General features: G+C 41.2%; 1 protein-coding gene across 1 annotated transcript in view; it reads left to right on the top strand.

Moving 5' to 3' along the window:
- LOC126203934 (protein son of sevenless) overlaps positions 1–22,610 on the top strand; it is a 168,431-nt gene that overhangs the window by 87,044 nt on the left and 58,777 nt on the right. The window contains exons 12-20 of the mRNA XM_049938330.1: positions 5,253–5,409; positions 6,267–6,374; positions 6,451–6,611; positions 6,726–6,882; positions 6,995–7,102; positions 7,189–7,344; positions 12,121–12,303; positions 16,222–16,339; positions 20,870–21,039. Coding sequence (XP_049794287.1) covers positions 5,253–5,409; positions 6,267–6,374; positions 6,451–6,611; positions 6,726–6,882; positions 6,995–7,102; positions 7,189–7,344; positions 12,121–12,303; positions 16,222–16,339; positions 20,870–21,039 — 1,318 coding nt within the window. The remainder of the gene's footprint in view (positions 1–5,252; positions 5,410–6,266; positions 6,375–6,450; positions 6,612–6,725; positions 6,883–6,994; positions 7,103–7,188; positions 7,345–12,120; positions 12,304–16,221; positions 16,340–20,869; positions 21,040–22,610) is intronic.

A 22,610-nucleotide genomic window follows, 5' to 3' on the forward strand; every position in this document is an offset into this window, starting at 1 on the left:
ACTGCCAGTTACTATGAGGGTTGAAACTTAAATAGTGGCTACTATTTATTCACAACCGATACAAAAGAGTTACATATTTGCACCTGTTATTGTCCTTCAAAGTATTCACCAGCACTGTGTAGAATCCGTTGCCAGTGATATGGAAGGCATAGTATACCGTTAGCAGAGCTTGTTCTGTTGATGGTGCGAATGGAGTGGTCTAAAGCTATGGTGATTCTCGTGTATGACTGTGATGGTGTTATCCTAACGCATTACATTTCTCCATGGCAGACTGTCAATGCACAGTATTACTGTTCGTTTTTGAAGCATCACCTGTGACCAGCTTTGCGAAAGAAGCGGCGACACTTTCTGCACAACCCACCCATCATTTTGCAGTACAATGTGCGGGTGCATACAGTGCAAGCTGTGGCTGCTCTGTTCAGTTGATGGGACTGGGAAGTCCCTGGTCTTAAGTCCTCGTGACTTTGATTTGATTCCAGAGATGAAGAAACCACTTTGTGGCATTCACTTCAGAACTGTTCTAGAGATTCGACAGGCAGTAGACCACTCCATTCCCACCGGCAAAAGAACAGACTCTGCTAACGGTATACTACACCTTCCACATTGCTGGCAACGGGTTCTATACATGGCTGGTGACTACTTTGAAGGACAGGAACAGGTGCAAACATGTAACTCTTTTGTATCAGTTATGAATAAATAGTTGTCAGTATTTAAGTTCCAACCCTCACATAATATTTCTTAGCCAAATTAAGCATTGAAAAATATTTTACATTACCCAGTTTGTCCAAAATTTCATAAATGTGTATGAGTGGGAAGACAGTGTTGACAGTAATGTCTTTTAGTTTTCTGTAATCAGCTACCACTCTCCATTACTGTTTACTAGATGCCTCAATCTTTTTGGGAATCAGGAATAACTGGAAATTCCAGGCGCTTGCTGAAGGTACTATCATCATCCTCCAGCATCTGATTTATCTCATGTTGTAATGCTTCCTTCTGCACTTCTGGTATTGTGTAAGGATGCGAGCAAAGTACTTGTCCCTCTGCTTCAGGAATTAGTTTTATTTGATGCCAAATTGTCTCTGTATATATCAATCCATCTCTTGGCAAATGAAATATATCCTTTTAAATAGAACACACTTCTATTTTTTTTCTATGACATTTAAATGATCTAACTGCAAGTTTTCTCATAATAAACTGACTGGATTTTTTTTTTCCTCAATCATGACCTTGCCTACCTTGCGTACAGTCTGCTTCAGACTTGGCAGAAATTCTTGCACATTAATGCAAGGCATCTCAATAGAAACTGCCTCCTCTCATGTACGTAACATGCTAGTTAAATGATCCTTTTACTGCTCTCTAGGGCCTCTGCGAAGACATGCCTCCCTGCAACTCTTTGTTTTTCAGCAGTGCCATATCTTAGGCTAGTATCTGGAACCTATGTCTTCAAAATCATCTCCTCACAAAACCTAATATTATTTTATCCATCTGGCCTACCTTCTGTAGAGTCTGTTTCCTGCCGACGATGTGTCTGTCTACCGGTACTTCGTTTACTTCATCACTACCTTTGCATATTTTGGTTTACTGGCTCTTCTGAGCTTCTCGGAGAACTATGAACTCTTACTGTATTCCCATTCTGCAGTTTCAGAATCTGTATGTGGCTTTCTAAGTCCCTATTCCTGTGTACTTGCACCTTGTAATTCTACCTCTACACAATGTAATCGGCCTACCCCCGACCCACAGGGCTCCATTGGCGTAATCAATTACTACACCATGCTTTGTAAAGAAGTCTCTACCAATTAAACTGATGTAGGGAAAATCTGATTCCCCTCCTACCGGATAAAACTTATGCTTCACTCTTTATTCCTGATCTATTCAAAGATCTAAAACAGTCATTCCATACGTATGTATGACCGGACTTGTAAAACCTTTACACCTCCCTCAGGTCTACACCAGACCTGACTTCTCAGGTGCTATTGAACAAGCTAATCTGTGATGCATTATCTAGAAGCAATTTTAATGGATTTTCTGTACTCGATGGGCAGTTCAGTTCTACAAATCGTTTGTACTTTCACTGTTGACATTAAATATCTTTCTCAATTAAATGTAAGGCAGCTGTAATTTTATGCTTTTCTTTCATTTTTGTGTTTCTTATTTTTCACAGACTGCCTTGTGTTCTCAGTACACTCTCTAACCACATGTCCTGCCCTATGACGTGAAACACACAATTGGCTTTGCTTTCTTGTAAGGACTACAGTATCCCAGTAAATTGAAACTTTTGCATCGGACTTACTTTTGGACCTCTGACTCTCGACACACTTGAACCGATTCTATTTTAAGAATTTTTTTCCCAGGTAGTCAGTCTTACATTAAAAGCCCTGATTTCCCACAGATTTTACACTTAACATTACTTCTGCAGTCTCAGATGTGTGCCCTGCACATCCACTTGAGAAACAGTTATGAGTGACCTACCCTGTTTTGCCCTGATGACTTCTTCACCAAATCCTTTTTCTTTGGTGGACATAAATGCCAACTCTTCTGTCAGAGCTACCTCAACAGCCTCAGTTAGTGTGATGTTTTCGTCCTTAGCGTGCACAATTGTCTGAATGCGCTCATCATAGATCCCCGGAATGAATACTGCGCTGCTCAATTTGCCTATTTATGACAAACATCCAGCCATTACTGATGCTGGCACTGCAACATCAACAGCCCCACAAAATTGATGTTGAAGTGAATCTACTATACAGCCTAATCTGCAATTGTTTCTTGCTTTGATTGCCTACTAGAAAACATTTCCAAGAGTAAAAGTACAAAATATACCTACATGCATAATTTTCCAACAAGATATTTCTTACTTCTTCCCACGTGGAAGATAATTCATGCAGCTGCAGTTTACTTCGTTGAGGACCCTGAATACCGGTTGTTATGAACTTCAACAGTATTAGATGTCTGCTTCACGCAATAGTTCAAAAGCTTTGTCTACATTTTTATGAGCTCATTTAATGCCGATTCCATAGTATTTAGCCTATTGAATGGCTTTAGGGGCATCACTATTAGTGATGTTAGTTGCAGCTGCTACACTATGGGCAACTGTGTTGTTAGGTGCGGCTATGACTTACTTTGACTACTGATGAACAGTGTAAAGGTGAGATGAGTCGATTCGAGATAGCGCCACCGCTGAAAGCACTGCACTAAGGTGAGATGAGCAAGTGTGGCCTAGCGACGCTCGTGGCTTCGTGTTGTCTTCCGCTTTGTTGTGCCAGGCAGTTGCCTGCTGCTGGCTGCTCACTGGCTGCCACTGCCAATTTTGCTGCTCGCAGGGACTCCACGTGCCCCATGCTGCTGGACCGTGCTGCTACCTCGTGTTGTTGGCCTGGCGGTCCTCGTAGGACCGCTCCATCCTGTTACCACCCAACAATTCCTGCAACCCCCCTACATTGTCATATATAGATAAGGCTGCTCTGGACATGTTGGGAATTTGGTGCCAATCTCTGTTTCTTTCTTCTACTTGTTTTGCTCTGTCTGTTCTCACTGGAGTGCAGGTGCTGCTTCTCATTAGCTGCCAACTCAGTCTTGACATCAGACTGAACACCTATCAATCCCAAAAACCATTAAGGATATTCCACACCTGGCACGAGACAGTGTTTATGTATGTCACATCCTAACACAGGATACAGGGAAGACGGGGTTACAGGTCAGTCTGCTGTTGCTGAGCGGTTAGGAGCAAATGCAGCCTGACTTCCAGTGAAGGCAGGTTGATTGTTTGCAGCAGCACGAAGCTGTGCCACAAGGTACCTGTGAGAGGTGTGGTTTTTAAGACTCAATAGGATGCTTGCAACAGAAGACTTGAGGAGACTCGTGGGTCTGTTAACACTGTCTGTTTGCAATCAAACAAACAACTACACTGAAGGCTAATCCTAAACACTAGAAAAAGCAAAGGATGCAACTGGTTGCACAACTGAAGTTGGTGCCTGAGCCTATGGGGTGAATGCTGGCAGAAGCAGAGAAGAGAGCAGCACTCCAAGTGGAAAAAACAGGCTTGTCAGAGCTTACTGATGCTGGCAACAACTGACATGGAGTTGCTGCCGCAGTGATCCGATTGAGAACTCTGTCTGAATACAAAAATGTGGTATTTCACTCTTCCTATAGTTGGCCCACCAATCCACCGGCACTTTATGGGCTTTAGTCAATCTGACTAGTGGCTCTGTATCTCCTGGGCACCACAGGCCAACCACACTTAGTCCTCCCATTCTCTTACTTTGTAAGTAGAAATGTATCTGAACCTTACGTTAACAAACACCAAGTTTGGTAGCAACAGCTTGATCTGAAAGCTTAACATCACTGTCCTCCTTGCTTTGGCCAGCAACAACAATGTTTTATCACTTGGCCCCACCCAGAGGCCTTTTGTAAGTGGGGACTACAGGTGTAGCACTCCGACCATTGTAAACCCACTGACATTGTGACTCTTGGGAGCAGGTAACAAGCTTTCTGTATCTGTTAAGATGTGCCTTTTTGTGACCATCTTCTATTGTGACGCCTTACAATGGCGTTTAGGTGGTGGATGACGTTACCAGTTAATTCTCTGGAGTGAAACTTCTCTCCTGAGACAGCTGGCCAGAGCATCTGCAATTCGCAGGACTCTAGCATTATTTTTGACCTCTGGTAGCCTAAACACTGCCACATTTGTTTGCTTTCTGCGTTGTCTCTGATTTCCTGTCTTGGAGTGCCCTTACTGGCTTCCAGCAGCCTTAAGCTTAACTACGTATAAGTCATAACATCATTAATGTGTGACAATAGGACAAGCATTTAGTCTGTGGCATGACTCTGTGCTGCCTGACCTGTGTCACTTCACTGCTCCTCCCATATAGAACTCTAAAAATTGTAGTTATTTCAAATACAAAGGGAATGTATTTGATTGGTGAAAAATAATTATTACATCATACACACTAAAGGGATGCCATAAGATCAAGGCCACTGGATGTTTAAGGGAGCTCCTGCTTTAAGCTCCAAACATAGTTTGTTATATTAGCTGCTGCATGTGCTCCTAGCAAATTAGTTATTTAACTTTGTAAAACCATATGCTTTATCTAAGAAATAAAAGAACGGAGCATAGTGATAATTTTAGAACAATAATATAGTTGCTGCATTTCAAACTTGAATAGGTTATTGTACAATCATTTCATTAAACTAATGATGATGAGCATTTTATCTTTATTATTATGATAAATTCTTATTATAACTCTTATTATCTGCAGCATGTTGGAACGCACGTTGGATAGCATACTCTTGGATGAAGAGAAGAAACATCCCTTGCGACTACCTTCGCCAGATATTTACAGGTTTGCTGAAAGTGATTGCAAGGACAACATTGTCCTTGAAGAAAGAGAAAATGCTGGTGTCCCACTTATTAAGGTTAACATCTTGTTTTAAGCTCTGTTGCACAGTTATAATATTCAAAATAATAGTTGTGTCCTTCATTTTTATTATTTTTTGTACAAAAATATTTTTAAGGTGATATCTGTCTGTTTATAGAAAAATCTGCCACACTTGTTCTTTTATTCAAGCCCACACAAAAAAAGAGCAAATTGCATCTTTGTTGTTAATTTTCCTACTGCATTATACTCACAATATGTAAGTGAATGTTGTTACAGCTTGTTTTATCTAACAAAAAAAACTACTTTTCTAAGGGGTTTGTAAAACCACATGGTTCCCATTCTTGGTCTTTGCTGCCATAATTGCTATTTTTAAGCCTTAAAATATGTACTCAGTAACATTCTAGTTTTTTGGCATCAGTTGCTAGTTACATGTCAGAGTAGTGTAGAAATGTGCTAAACTCTGTGTTTACCATATGTAGTTGTGGTACAGTTCTAAGCAGCTGTAACATTATCCAAATTAGTTTCTAAGGTTATGCCATTAGGACGTGTGTGTGTGTGTGTGTGTGTGTGTGTGTGTGTGTGTGTGTTTGGAGGGGGGTGGGGGGTTGGTTGGTTGATTGTCTATTGCAAGAACCTTCTGTAATGTGACTCTCTTGTCTTCATATTGATTTATGTGTATCCTGAGATTCACATTCTCATTATGAATATACTATTTTGTGTTCTTCAGTTTTTGAAGGTTATTATAGATTGTGATTGTCATGTGAAGGTTTGGCAATTTGTTTCAGATGATGTGACTGATTTCTCAAAGCAGTGCCAAATATTTGTTAGTAAAACTATTATTCTTAAATATCCCTTGTTAATGATCAAATATATGATGAATCATATTATTTTCAGGGAGCCACACTGTATAAATTGGTCGAGAGGCTAACTTATCATATATATGCTGATCCCATGTTTGTACGCACTTTTCTCACAACCTACAGAAGCTTCTGTTCGCCACAGGTGAGCATTTTGTTTTTTACTGGAAATAGTGTTAGAGTTAACAGGTTTTGTCAGTAATGATAAATGATAACTTCAGGAACTCCTTGGTCTCCTGGTAGAGAGATTTAACATTCCCGATCCATCCATCGTGTACGAGGATAATAAAGATTCATTAGAATCAGATAAGACGCTAAAAAATTCGCAGCGAGAAGACTGGAAAAGGTATCGAAAAGAGTACTGTCAGCCAGTACAGTTCAGGTAAGAGTCACATTTCATCTGATTTCCTTTTTAATTCAGAGTTAGCCTTAAATTTTACTGAATATGATAATTTTTTTAATAAAATATCTTAAAACTGTGGGATTCTGCTTGCAGGGTGCTAAACGTACTAAGACATTGGGTAGATCACCATTTTTATGACTTTGAAAGGGATCCAGCATTGTTAGAGCAACTTAACAATTTTTTAAATACAGTAAATGGAAAATCAATGAGGAAGTGGGTCGATTCAGTGTTGAAAATTGTGCAGCGAAAGGTAAGCAGTAAAGTATGTCTAATGAAGATATTTTGAAATTGTTGTGAAAAACTATGTTGTAAATATTTTGAAATTATTGTGAAAAAATACGTTGTAAATTGATATATTTCAGTCTGATCCAGCTGAACAGCAGAGAGAAATTAGATTTGCTTTTGACCGTTCGCCACCTCCGACTGAATGGCATATCCGCTGCCCTGAAGAAGAATGGAATATTCTGACTGTAAGTAAGCATTTCACTACTTTTAGAAACATTTGATATTTGACTCGCAGAATAGAATTATTTACTGACTTTTTGTTTCTTTGCAGCTACATCCAATAGAAATTGCTCGTCAGCTGACATTGTTGGAGTTCGAACTCTACAGGGCAGTAAAACCATCAGAACTTGTTGGAAGTGTGTGGACCAAAAAGGAAAAAGAACAGACTTCCCCGAACCTTCTTCGCATGATCAAACATACGACAAATGTAAGATTTCATAAAGTCCTCGAACTGTAAAGAAAGAGATCTTAATTGTCTATTAAATAATTTTGGCACTATGTCCATGTGCTGCCCAGTTTTGTAATGGGAGTTATGCAAAACACGGACGTATAATTTCATCGAAAGTGTTCTGATGTGCTACAGTGGGTTACAAAATGAGTAGATGCTAGAATATGTCACTCAAGTAGGAAATACAGGGGAAAAGTATAGATTGGTGCTGGGGACAACTATAGCCTTTGAATTGACTTTAAATATGTCAGTATTATTGGGTTACTGTAAGCCTCATTACACCAAGCTTATAAGGCTCTTAAAAATTCTTGTGTGTTGTAAATGCCAGTAATATGAACATTACCGTAGTATGTAATGGTCAGAAAGTACAGTAAAACACTCCTTGTTCAGAAAGACATATTCCTGGCTGTAGGCATTGTTTGACCGTGTATGTCACAATCTAGTGTAGAGTCCAGAGTATAGGAAGAAAATTAAAGTAAGAGAAGACACAGTGTGCTAAACTATGCAGCTAATGAACTGCAGAACAGAGGTCCTTTCCATACTAGTCAAAACATTTGTGAAGTCGATGACTGAATACAAATAGTAATATTATGTGGATGCTTCTACTTGGCAGTTTCAGAGGGGGGAGTTTTGAACTAGAATTATGTAAGGTACTGATAGAGGTCATGCCCGAAATGGCACATTTACACCACCAGAAAATGGTTGCGCTGTAGCTGTTACTGAATGCTTTGGGTACTCCGCTTTGCTTTGGATTGTGCATTGCTCATTGTTTCCTGTTCTTATTTTAGAATGAGGGAAAAAACTAACACTAGTCCACCACAGGGTTCGAGTACAACTCTCGTAACACCAGACACCAGAAAGAATGGTGATCACTATGACTTTGTGTCAGGTATATGTTTGCAGAAGCACAGAACAAGGGTTCAGGCTGCCAGACCTGTGGAAGGGCTCCCCTTGTATCCCTCCTCTCCTCTCAGGCTGTCCACATTCTCATTTATTTACGTTCGTAGCCAGTTAACCCATTACAGTGTCTGCACTGTATGAGAAGCGAGTCTGCAGCTATACATATAACCACATTTATTTCCAAATCGGCATTGAATTCTTAATTAATCGAAACAAGACTGATATCCACCATTCTATAATAACCTGACAAAAGTGAAATTAGATACTGTGTCTTTGCTGCATTAACGACACACTGTGATTCCGATAACGAAAGTAAATTGAAACTTGGAAAAGTAGCTATTGAATCACGAAACACTGAAAAAATTTCGATGTAAGCAACAGTTTTGGAAATCAAAGTATTACAACCAGAATTAAGTTGTTCTTTTCCTTGCCCTTTCTGTTGTTGTAGTGCTCCCCCAACGAAGATACGATGAGGATGTGGGGGGAGGAATTACTGACAAAGGGCAGTTGTACTTCATTGAAACTGGAATGGGTTCGGGACTGAAGTAGAAGAGCTAAAGAGCCTAGCACAGAGTAAATATGTTTATATAATTCCAAGAGATAATAATTCTTCAGACTTACTTTCAGGTGAGGTGACACTAATTTTTATACTTGTATCCACGAGGACTGGAGATCAGAATCCCTTTCAATCTTCTTGTAGAATTTTCAGAGTTTCGCTGTGATACCTGTATTCGAAGTGGACACTGAGATAGTTCCTTGAATTAGGCTGATTTACATACAGTCATCTTCTACATTATCTGTAATGACATGTTTATTGGTAGGGCTGTAGATTCTCACCTTTTCCCTTTTGACTTGCATGTGCTATTAGCAAAACAGTTTTACAGGCAAAACAAATAATGAAGTAAAATAGCAAAGGGAGTTGTGTTAATGATTTTCAGCCATTAGACACACCTCCACTTATTATCCATAACACTCAAATTGCCACCTACTGACATGTTTGATTTGGAATGAGGCTGTGTTGCCTTTGTATCCACTCCATGAACACCCTGAAAGCTAAGTTCTCATATGAAAGTGAAAAGATCTCCCAGCAATTCCTCCTCCTCCTCGGGAACATTAAACTGCATTATATGCAGAGAGCTTCCCGAGATTTTGTCATACACTTAAAACACTTGGTGGATTAAACAATGGAAAATCGAGGACGGATTGTAATAATGTTATGAGAAGGAAAGTTGCTACTCACCATATAGCGTAGATACTGATTCACAGATAGGTACAACAAAAAGACTGTCACAAATAAAGCTTTTGGCCATTAAGGCCTTCATCAAAACACACACACACACACACACACACACACACACACACACACACACACACGCGACTGGGTCTCAGGCAACTGGGCCAGACTGCGAACAGCAGAACCAGTGCACGATGGGAATGGCAACAGGGTGAGGGTGAGGGTAAGGAGGAGGCTGGGTTGGGAGGGGACGGGATAGTAGAATAGAGGTGGCGGACAGTGGAAGTGCTGCATGTTAGATGGAGGGCTGGTGAGATGTGGGGAGGGGGGGGGGATTGGAAAATGAGAGAAATAAAAACACTGGATGTGGTGGTAGACCAACACCTTCAACATATTACCCGGAATCTATCCACATTCCTCCAGATCCTCAACAACTTCTTCCCCATTTGCATCACGTAGTCCTACTCAACCCAATAAGCCACTTTCCTCGATAGTCATCTTGTGGTCTTGCAGTTCTTGTTATGTCTGTCCTTGCTATGATATGGGAAGAGGAATTTCACCTTATGCGAGACACCTTTTTTCTGTTTTGTTTCACCCTCGGACATGTTTCAGCACATTTTGTGCTATCTTCAGTGGGTTGTTTTTTATTTTCTAATTTACATGATAGAATTGGACATTTATTTTGGTAGCTATTCTGCTACACAATTTACAACTTCTCATGGTTTTGATATTGTGGTGCATTCTCATATGTTGTTGGCAAAGTGAATATGCAGATTTCGTGACCTATGGTCATTTGAACCTGCACTTCTCTGATTTTTCAAAACACAGGCAGAGTTTTCGCCAACATTACGTGGTGTTGTGGCTGTGACTACAAAAACTAATCTCCCGTGCCTTATCTTTCCAGTCTCCCTCCACCTCCCGAAGTCCCACTGCCCAGCCGTAGAGGAGCATTCCCCTCGTAACTCAGTACCACCCAGGACTGGAGCAACTTAATTCCATTCTCTGCCAGGGGTACAATTACCTCTCGTCATGCCCTGAAATGAGAAATGTCCTGCCCACTATCCTTCCCACCCCTCCCGCAGTGGTATTCCGCTGTTCACTGAACCTACGCACTATACTCGTCCATCCGTACGCAACTCTGCTCCAGACCCCTTACCTCATGGCTCATACCCCTGTAGTAGACATAGATGCAAGACTGTCCCGTACATCCTCCCACGACCGCCTACTCCAGTCTGGTCACAAACATAACCTATCCCATCAAAGGCCTGTGAAACCAGTCGTGTGATCTACAAGCTAAGCTGCAACCACTGTGCTGCATTCTATATGGGCATGACAGCCAACAAGCTGTCTGTCCACATGAATGGCCACCAACAAACTGTGGTCAAGAAACAAGTGGACCACCCTGTTGTTGAGCATACTGCCAAACATGACTCCTTCACTTCAATGACTGCTTACAGCCTGTGCCATATGAATCCTTCCCAGCAACACCAGCTTTCTGAATTACGCAGGTGGGAACTTTCCCTGCAATTATCCTACACCGCTGTAACCCTTCTGGCCTCAACCTCCATCAGTATTTGTCCTCACCCACCCAGCCCCTTCCCTGTTCCCATTCCAGCACTATGCAGCCCTGATTCTACCTCCGCACTCAGTCTTTTTAATTCCCTCCTTTTCTGCTGCGTCCCGCTCCCTTCCCCTCTCCACCTCTCGCCAGCCCCCCATCTAACCTGCAGCACTTTACTGTCCACCACCCCTACCTTACTATCCCTCCCCTTCCCCGCCACAGCCTCCTCCTTACCCTCACCCAGTTGCCAGTCCCATCATGCACTGGTGCTGTTGCTCACAGTGTGGCCTCAGTTGTCTGAGACCACTGTTGTGTGTGAGTTGCATTTGTGTGTGTGTGTGTGTGTGTGTGTGTGTGTGTGTGTGCGTGCGCGTGTGTGTGTTCTATGTTTGGCGAAGGCTTTACTGGCCTAAAGCTTTATTTGTGACAGTGTTTTGGTTTGTGCCTATCTGCAACCCAATATCTGTGCTATATGGTGAGCAACAACTTTCTTTCTTGCAATATTCTTACGTAGTGGATTAATGAATACAAAAAAATTAACCATGTATGATTTTGCAAAGAAACTGTGTATTTAAGGGATTTTCCTGGCTTCCACTTACAGCTCAGATGCAGATCTGCAGTAATATATTTTCTGTAGTACAATATATGGACGGCACAGTGGCTTTCATGTGGAAGAGAATATTCAAACATTTTCATTTCTTTTACCTTGTCAATTGGTATCTCATTGACTGACTGAGCAATATGCACTTTGTCAGTTGTTGTAACTTACTCTTTTGTTTTTGTTTTAGGACACCATCGTTTGTTTCAAGTGATATATTTTTAATGGAGAAGAAATGCATTGTACACTTTCACCTCCTTGTCTTTCATCTTAAATCATGTAGTGCTGTCTGCTACACCCTACCCTCTATTGTGTCAGCTGGCATGAGTAACTTCTTTCAGTTTTGTAATTCAAGATGAATATTTGCAATATTAAAGGGAGGTGTAGAAATTGAACTACAATAAAATAGATGAGATGCAAAAATTGTGCATTGTAACTAGTAATATTTTTGCTTGTTTGCAGTTCACACGATGGCTAGAAAAAAATATTGTGGAAGCAGAAAACTTTGAAGAAAGAGTTGCAATAGTATCTCGGATAATTGAGATTATGTTAGTTTTACAGGAACTGAACAATTTTAATGGTGTATTGGCTGTTGTGTCGGCAATGGGATCTGCATCAGTCTTCAGGCTTAAATTTACTTTCCAGGTATGGTATTGTTTTATATTCTGTATGTTACTGTGACTTAACATTATAAGCTATGTACAGAATTGCTGTTAGTGATGTTTCTTATGTTTTGTCAGCACAAGTGGCTGGCATTGTCAAACATTTGCCCTCCATTACCAGTAGCTGAGTGGACTTGAGCCTGTGACTGGAGATTATATATATCTGTCACACAAACTTCTCCAGGCATTTCCCTGGCCATTTTAACTGTGGTTCTCCTGTTATCTGCAGTGATTGATAGCCACAGCAAAAGATTCCAGGATCTGTTTATCTTGAGTCTTACTTCTTTCTTGTTAAAAGTATTGTCATGTTTATGAATTTAAAATTAACACTTTCCTGAACAAGCGGATGGGGTAGGTCTTTGCAGAGAGAACCAATGTATCAGGGAATACTTTTACATGATAAGTCTCACGGCACATACTCCTCCAATGCTGATTTCTCTACCTGCCCGAAACTACAGTACTGTTTCTGTACACTGATCTCGGAACTGATGGATCATTCAGACATTATGACGTAAACTTTTCCAAACATACTCTGCGTGTGGTATGCCAAACACCCGCAGCATTGTGAGTGGTTTCTTTTCTGATCTGAGACACTCTTCGATCTTCCTAATTTGTTTTTGCAGTATGTGAGTAATTCTGTTTGCAAAAGACAAATGTCGCCCACTTGCAACGTCGGGAACACATGTGGAAAAGTCTGTGTCAAAATGACAGGACAATCCACCAGTACCAGGTTCATCGAACTTAAATGGTATTGCAGGTTGGAACAGGTGAAGAAATCAGCTGTGGCGGAGTGTGCTCTGTGAGAGATCAGCCAAGTAATAAAATTCACCAACATACAGACTCATGCTGTTTAGAATGGCTACCATGCCTGTTTGTTCAGGTGAGCCATTGAGATTCATAAAATTAACAAGAAATAAGAAAACTCAATGTAAATCGATCCTGGATTGCCACACAGTGGCCCACAACTATTGAAGTTAGCATAGAGAAAACCATGGCTGTAGTGAGCAGGAAAAGGTCCTGAGACAAAGGCATGACGGTCCCAAATAATTTCTGGTTATGGGCTCGACTGTGGTCCACTAACGGTAATTTAGGGTGAGCCTTTGACGGTGGCAGCCACTCATACTGGCAACATTATAGTGCTGTTGATGGAGACCAATAAAAGCTTTACTAGGGGAAAAATTTGTGTAATTGCAAACTATTGTACAGAGGTAGGAGAGAGGGCCGTGAACAACCTGCTAAACTCCTGAGTGACTGGGAGGGTGGGTGGGGGCTTAATCACTTTTTATCTTTTCCTTGGATGACTAAAAAATTATAGCTTCTGGCGAAAATGTTTCACAGTACAAAATTAAACTACATTAAATTCCCCACAAAAAGGTCCGATTCCTTTTTTTATTTTTATTTTTCTGCCCTCCCCTATATATTGCAGTGGATGGAAGGACTGTAGGTTATTAAAACTGGTGTCTTAATGGTGTAAAATTAATGTTTATTCTTAAATAAAGTAAGTTGACAAATATTAAAGCTGTATATCATCCAAGTGTAGTAGAACCATACTAAGGGATAAATCGTTGTATTCTGTAGATGTGATGGGCAGAGGTGGGGGGCGTGGGGGGGGGGGGGCATAGAGGGTGGAGGGTAGAGGTTTGAGGAAAGGCAGTTGCTGGATTGTGGTCCCTCCTTAGTGGGTCTGCAAACTGAAGAAAGACCCCACGGTCTCTACCATACGTCACAAGAAGCAAGAATTGATTTTACAAAGTTGTTCCAACACTTCTGCTGCTTGCCTCGTGGATCACTGACAGTGAACTGTGCACGCACATCTGGGTTGGTGGGCTGTTTTATTTTTCACCGATATGGAATACAGATATGAAACAACAACTGTGTGGAAGGGATGGGTAGCTACTCCCCACATATAGGTAGCTACTCACCACATGAAGGAGGCATTAAGTAGCAGACAGGCACAATGAGGAAAAAAAAAACCCAGACTCGTCTATCATCATGCTCTGAAATTCCCTTGTCCACCCAACCTCTACAACATCCTAGTCCATACCTTTGCTTTTCCCAGTCTCAACCCCTTGCCAACCACTGCCCAAGCTACCCACTTGGCACTTCCTATTGCAGTCCTGTCGCAGGCTTATCCCACCCCGTCAGAGGTCGGGTCACCTGTGAAATCAGCCATGCTGCATACTAGCAGTGCTGTAACCATTGGGATAACTACCAACTAGCTGTCCACCAGGATAAATGGCCAATTCCCCAAACTGTGGCCAAGAGCAATGTAGACCACCCACTGCCACAGCATGCAGCTGAACAAAACATGCTTGATTTCAGTGGCTGCTTCACTACCTGAGCCATCTGGATTCTCCCCTCCACCAGCAGCTTTTCTGAACTTCGCATGTGGGAGTTATCCTTACAGCACATTCTCTGCTCCCAAAATTATCCCTGCCTCAACCTGTGGTAACCTACTGAACCCACACCCTTCACCCTTTTGACATGTCCTCACTCCTTTTGTGTGCCACTTTGCCAGTGTACCCACCTGCCCTTTTCCCTTCCCTGTTCCTCTCTTTTTCCACTCCCCATTTTTTTCTCCACACCCCACCTTCTGATGCTGCCTCTGGCAGTCTCTGGTCGCTGCACACCCTGCCAGACAGTGCTCTTCACTCCTTGGGCGTGTCTGTGTACTGCATTGTCAGTGACTCATAAGGTGCAGTACGGAAGGATTGGTATAACTTTGTGCAACACCCTGCAGTTGCTTCTTGTGATGTACGGGGGTTGATAAGAGTAGGGAACCCCTGCTTGCTCTTTAGTGTGCAGGTCTATGAAGGAGGGAAGTTTGTGAGCATAGTGTGGCAACATGTCTACCCTCACACTTCTAACCTTCACACTGATCCTCCTCTACAATACATTACACCTTCAGAACATAATTCACCTCTGAAAACAGGTCTCTTGCACTTCGGTATGGTATACACATTTAATATTTGTGCTTAAACCGCTTCTTTTACTAATATACATTAATTTTATACAATTTAAATGCTATTGTTAATAATCTAACAATGGAAAATGCAGGATGGAATGTAGTTGCTACTGACCATATAGTGGAGATGCTGAGTCACAGATAGGCATGACAAAAAGACTGCCAGAAAGTGAGCTTTCAGCCCAACAGGCCTTCGTTGAAAATAAACAATATAACACACACCCATGTGACCACATTCTCTGGCTGTTGAAGCCAGACTCAACAGCCATAGACTGTGGTCATGTGTGTGTGAGTTGCATTTGTGTGAGCGTGTGTGTGTATGGTGTCTATATTCAATGAAGGCCTCATTGGCCGAAAGCTCACTTTCTGACAGTCTTTTTGTCGTGCCTATCTGTGACTCAGCATCTCTGCTATATGGTGAGTAGCTGCTACCTTTTCATAATATTGTTGTTGTTAATAATTTGTGGTTTTTCCATCCCCTGCAACACAGAAACTATTAGTTCCATAGAAGAAATGAATAGGCCCATTTCTGTATGAAATTTCATGTAGGTTAATTTTGTACTGGAAAAAATTTGTGCTAGAAGCTGCAGTTTTTGTGTTGTTCTAGAGAAACATAAAAAGTTACCTTTAAACACCACACCCATTCTTCCGCAGGATTTTTAATATGTTGTTCATGGCACTGCCTCCTACCACTGTACAAAGATGTGTGACTACACAGAATTTTTATCCTAATTTTCCTTCTCTTACAGGACTATTAGGAAAATCGTTAAAAAACTGTTGACCGAAAAACCATAAACAAAAGTCAACAGACAGTATGTCATTATTGGCTATATTTCCCTGTCAGCACTTCACATTTTCATTATACCGAAGTTCTGTTTAAGAGGTTACTCTTGGGTTTATAAATCTAACATTACTGAAATATTATTTCCCTTGCAGGCCATATCAGCTCGTTTGGAGAAAGCTCTTGAGGATGCAAGAGAGCTAAATAGTGATCATTTTCGAAAATATCAAGAGAAACTTCGGTCGATTAATCCTCCGTGTGTTCCTTTTTTTGGTGAGTTTTCTAGATAACTTGAAATAGGAGGGGGTTGTAAATTTGTTTAGTTATTCTATTTTCTATGTTCTGCATGAGGTTGAGGGGTCATTCATTATCCTGAAAATAAGATTCTGTCAACATGGTGATCCATGGTCGTATGATATAATATATCCTGATAATTATTGATGATGCCAGTGTTGTGAGTATAGTTATGTAGTTACTTCTGGCTTTAGTGCCGCCCCCCCCCCCCTCTCTCTCTCTCTCTCTCTCTCTCTCTCTCTCTCTCTCTCTCTCTCTCTCTCTCTCTGCTCTCTGAGAACAGAAGCAAATGAGTTGTAGTGTGTGACAAATAACAGTGCCTTTAAAATTATTTTCTTAAATAAAATTACTTGGCTCGTACTACGTCCTTCAGAACATTCTCAATTGGATTTTAGTTCTATCTATCTTTTTTCATATTCTACTCTTGAGTCACTTCTCTTTTTTCAAAACAGATAATTAATATTTCAAAAATTTCTGCAGTTTGTGCATCTTAGGCAACAAATTTTGTGTATTTACATTAAGTAATGTTCACTGCAGTTTAACATTCTTTGGTAAATTTCAAATTGCTATCCCATCAATTTTTGCAAGAGGTGACAGTTGTCATTCAAATCCTTCTACCCATTGCCATCGTTTGTGTGAAATCTTGTTTATAGATGCTTAATGATACACTCAGACAGTCTCGTTTTAGCATTCGTTGGTGATATAAAACCATATAAAAGTGACAGAAACATTGGAAAAGTTAAAACAGATAGCACTAAGCACAATCATCTAAACCCTAATCAGATAGCTCAATCTCTCTCTTCGCAGACAACACAGAAATTATGTCGGATTTGAACATGTGGACACTGTGTGGAGGCATTGTTCCTAAAAATCTTAGCTCTGAGCAGATAGACTGAAATGTAGAAAAGACAAAGTTATTCGTATCGCCCAACAGACCTGAAACATCGACATTCAAATGGACAAAAATTGCTGTCACTGACATTGCAGTAGCTACAGCAAAATTCAGCAACTCAAAATCAGATTTCTGTGACCTGTCAAATTTTGTTATTAAGAAGATAGCAGATCTTATACTGCAACCAGTTTATATACTAATAAATAGAATTTTTATCTTTTCCAGCCTGTTTAAAAATAATAGTAGTTGTCCCTCTGCCTTAAAAAAAACTGGGGAAGTGCGAGTATGACTCACGCTCAGAGGATTCCACACTAACTTAATCGTGTGTATAGACAATTCATCCATCCCGGGAATTGAGAGTATTGACAATTTTTTCCTGTTATCAGTATTGATACTGCCAAGATACCAGTTCCAGGAATTGTAAGATTTTTTAGAATGCTTTAATTTTAAATTTAAATTTTTTGTGCAACTTTGCATTTGTTATTGCAGTTGTGTTGACCTCATCTGCTCTTATCCCTGTAGTAGTTACTTGTAAGATTTGACAGAAGTCTCCAGAGTATAAAACGCTACGGTCGTCCACAGGGCTACTGTTGTTATGCTTGTGTTGAATTGTTCTATGGAATGCTTAAATGGATATGACATGGGATATCAGAACCTGATTCCAAACAATGGAACTGCAGTTTTACAGATGCTGTACATGTCATAGGCATAGACAGTCGGGGAATGTTTGTTTGTAGAATAAGCAGTTGGTAAAGGATCTGCGATGCTAGCACCGGTGTGACGCAGTAGTCAGTTGACATTACACCTATCAGCACTAGGTGGCAAAAGCATTGTTTTCACAGCAGCTGGGGGATTCACTTCACTGTAACTCAGCCAGTTAAATTGAAATATTTGTAAATTATATGCAAAATCTTTCCTTGTGAATCACACTGCCTATTACTGAGAACCAGATCAAAATTCCTACAGTAATTGCTTAGATTTTTGACAGATTATGAGTAAAATGTAAGTCTGTAACAGAAATATATAGAGGGAAACATTCCACGTGGGGGGAAAAAAAACCCACATCCTTTCGTCTTTCCCCTCTCCTTCCCTCTTTCCTGATGATGCAACCGTTGGTTGCGAAAGCTTGAATTTTGTGTGTGTGTTTGTGTTTATTTGTGTGTCTATCAACATACCAACGCTTTTGTTTGGTAAGTTAAATCATCTTTGTTTTTAGATATATTTTTCCCACGTGGAATGTTTCTTATGTAATATAATTACAAATTACAAGCTTTGTATTTTTTCTTTTACTTGTGCTGTGAAACCACGCTTCTTGCCAAAGTTTATGAATCTAGGTCAATGGGAAGCTTCCTATAGGTTTTGATGAGTGTGTTAGTGAGCATCAAAACATGGTCATGTCTTTTGATTGCGTTGATTTAGAAGCTTTTTTTCTTTTTGCCGCCAAGGGACTGTAGAACTTATTATGTGACAAAATTTCAACTTGATACCTGTACTCGTTCCTGAGAAAAGCTGTCTTAACAGTTGGACAGCAGTGTGGTCCAATAAAGGTTCTGTTTTTACTAATTGAGGTTCAGATCCATAAAAAGGAAACAACTCATGTGTTGCTAATTGCTGTCAGATTTCTTTTGCCCTGATACTTTTGATAATAGTATAACATTGTATGTATCAACATATTTACAAACATTTTATCTGTAATGAAACACTGACAAACTCGTTAAGGCTTCAGGGAAAAATCATGTACACCAGAAGCTGTTGAAAATGTTGTTTCGGCCATATGCAGTGTCTTTGAAGCAAAATCATCTGTTAATGCTATACTGATCGATTTGAGCTAGACATTTGCCCTGTAAACCATTAGATTCTTATAGGTAAACTGAGGTGCTGTGATATTGTGTATTGTTCAATTTGCACAAACGTTAATAGCATGGAAAATACTCAAAGATTAAATAAGTAAGTGGAATTTATAGTCATGTGAGTGAATCCGATGACAAGAATACTAAAGGCAGTAATGATAAACCTCCAACTCTTCACATCTACAAAAAAAAACAAAAACGAGCAGATGAAAGGTACGGCTCAACATATCCAAATGCAGGCTTCCTCAGCTAATTTCAAAGGCAGGGTCTTCTAATTATGAGCCAGGTAACAGTTTAATTATCATTTAAAGCATAAAAAAATTTTCCTATGTGCCACCTTTTGGTGCAAGAAGGTGAGCAATACATGTAACTTGGTGAAATTCCACATCACGGTGAAGCTGTTACCTGGATGCAAACACTGTCTGTCAGCAGTCATACTGTAAATATCTTTACAGACTGTAGAAGTATTCTTAAGACTTTTTGGCACGAAATGACATCAGATTTCCTTTGTATTTCAATTATTATTATTTTTATTATTATTATCAGTAGTAGTAGTAGTAGTAGTAGAGGCAGAAGCGGCGGTGGTAGTGGTATTTTGCCTCCCTAAGACACTTGTGCTGACTGACCATTGGTATTCTTCAAATTACTTCAGTTTTTGCATTTATTCCGAATTATTAAGATGCAGGAAGGTGAGCAGGAACCAGAGATCACTTTCTTTTCAGTTACTGCTGTTGTAGGTGAGTTACACATTGTCTGACTGCAGTGGACACTTGTGTGCCTTGCTGCAGAGCTTATGTTGCACATGAACGGTAATGGAAGTATGTTAATGTAATACATTCTGGTGTGGTTTTCCTTATGCTGAATTATTTTGATGTTGATTTAGTATTTTGTTTAATTTCAAATACCAGTTTACTATTCAAACAATGTGTGTTACGGTAGTGTCTCTGTATTTCACAACTGCTTTATCAGGGTATCGCTTCTCTTCAAAGAACGAAAGCATCTTTGAACGACCTTATAGCATTGATTTTCACTACTTTTGAAACTCTTCTTACGACTATTGTTTTTAAAGAATATCATTATCTTTTGGACTTTCTTGGGCAATACACCACATTGCATCCTGTTGCAAGCAGTAGAAATTGAATTGATTTCTTATCTGCATCGATTGCACAAGGATTGTGCATCTCGTCTTTGCTACCAGACTAATCATGAGAGTGGGACGTACCTCACATCTTGATGCTTAGGATTACTTTAACCTCCACTAAGATTTGTAGATTTAGCAAATTATGTTACGCTGCAAACATTAACCTCCAAACATTTGGGTTAATTTTCTGAATTGCCCATGTGTGTTGATGTCATCTTTCGTTGTGAAGAGAAACTAGAACTACTGTTATAATACTGAGAGATGAGCTTGATGTACTTCATGAAGCTTGCATAAATAAACTAATGCTGTTGACAGTGCAGCCAAAACTACCTGAATGTAGTTTCATACCAACCCCCAAGATTGGATTCTCCAAATGTTGCCAAAAATGGCAGAAACAGGTAAAAGAAGGTTTCTTATTAGAGTGAATGTGAATACCTTAGTGTACTTAGTTCATATATGAGGTCAATACTGTAACATATATAATGCATTTGTTTATTCTTATTAGTTTTTTTTCAGTTGGTAATATAAATATTTTCTTACACTTAAAAAACACACTTCATGAAACAGCTATTTAAGTTCATTAATTTTTACTGTTGCTAGAAATGAAAAACAAATCATTTCTGCAGGTATGTACCTGACTAACATCCTTCATATTGAAGAGGGAAATCCTGACTACTTGCCAAACTCTCCAGAACTTATTAACTTCAGCAAACGACGGAAAGTAGCTGAAATAACGGGTGAAATACAACAGTACCAGAACCAACCTTATTGTTTAAAGACTGAACCAAAGATTCGGGTGTGTACCTATCTACTAATATGTGGTATAATAAAAAGGTTTCTTTTGTATATAAATTATGAGAGTATTGCTGCTTCTTTTTTACCCTTAATCTTACAAATAATATGTCATCACAGGAGAAACCTGGAGCTACTCTGAATCCTCAGATTATGTGATTAGAGGTTCCTTTTTCACTGAAGTCTTTGGTAAAAAGGAAATTTTGTTATGATAAAGATGAAATCCATTGAAACTTGACATTTATTATGAGAAGGAAAGCTGCTACTCACCATATAGCGGAGATGCTACAGTCTCAGGCAACTGAGGCCACACTGCTCGCAGCAGCACCAGCTCGCGGTATGTCCTCAGATGCCTGAGACTGCAATCGTGTGCGCGCATGCGCGCGTCATCTAATTTTGGTGAATGCCTTACTGGCCAATAGCTTATTTATGAGAGTCTATTGTTGTGCCTATCTATGACTCAGCATCTCAGCTATATGGTGAGTAGCAACTTTTATTCTCATAATATTGTTACATCCCATCCTTGATTTTTCATAGTTTGAAAACTGGAAATTTTTGTCTCAGAGAAAATAAGTCTGTTTTCTAACAATTAAATCGGTAGTATCTGGTATTTTGATGTAGTTAGAGAAGGAAAGCTAGAAAAAAATGGTGTAAACAAACATGAGAATAAAACTGCCAGTTTCCTTTTGTGTTACGTAACTCTCTCTCTCTCTCTCTCTCTCTCTCTCACACCCCACTCCCCCTCTCCTCCTCTCCCCACTCTTCCCCTCCCGCTCTTCCCCTCCCGCTCTTCCCCTCCCGCTCTTCCCCTCCCGCTCTTCCCCTCCCGCTCTTCCCCTCCCGCTCTTCCCCTCCCGCTCTTCCCCTCCCGCTCTTCCCCTCCCGCTCTTCCCCTCCCGCTCTTCCCCTCCCGCTCTTCCCCTCCCGCTCTTCCCCTCCCGCTCTTCCCCTCCCGCTCTTCCCCTCCCGCTCTTCCCCTCCCGCTCTTCCCCTCCCGCTCTTCCCCTCCCGCTCTTCCCCTCCCGCTCTTCCCCTCCCGCTCTTCCCCTCCCGCTCTTCCCCTCCCGCTCTTCCCCTCCCGCTCTTCCCCTCCCGCTCTTCCCCTCCCGCTCTTCCCCTCCCGCTCTTCCCCTCCCGCTCTTCCCCTCCCGCTCTTCCCCTCCCGCTCTTCCCCTCCCGCTCTTCCCCTCCCGCTCTTCCCCTCCCGCTCTTCCCCTCCCGCTCTTCCCCTCCCGCTCTTCCCCTCCCGCTCTTCCCCTCCCGCTCTTCCCCTCCCGCTCTTCCCCTCGCACACTCCCCACTCTTCCCCTCCCACACTCTCCCGCCTCCCCCTCTCTCCCGCCTCCCCCTCTCTCCCGCCTCCCCCTCTCTCCCGCCTCCCCCTCTCCCGCCTCCCCCTCTCCCGCCTCCCCCTCTCCCGCCTCCCCCTCTCCCGCCTCCCCCTCTCCCGCCTCCCCCTCTCCCGCCTCCCCCTCTCCCGCCTCCCCCTCTCCCGCCTCCCCCTCTCCCGCCTCCCCCTCTCCCGCCTCCCCCTCTCCCGCCTCCCCCTCTCCCGCCTCCTCCTCTCCCGCCTCC

Source organism: Schistocerca nitens, chromosome 9, assembly GCF_023898315.1.
Source record: "Schistocerca nitens isolate TAMUIC-IGC-003100 chromosome 9, iqSchNite1.1, whole genome shotgun sequence".
NCBI classification, from domain to species: domain Eukaryota; kingdom Metazoa; phylum Arthropoda; class Insecta; order Orthoptera; family Acrididae; genus Schistocerca; species Schistocerca nitens.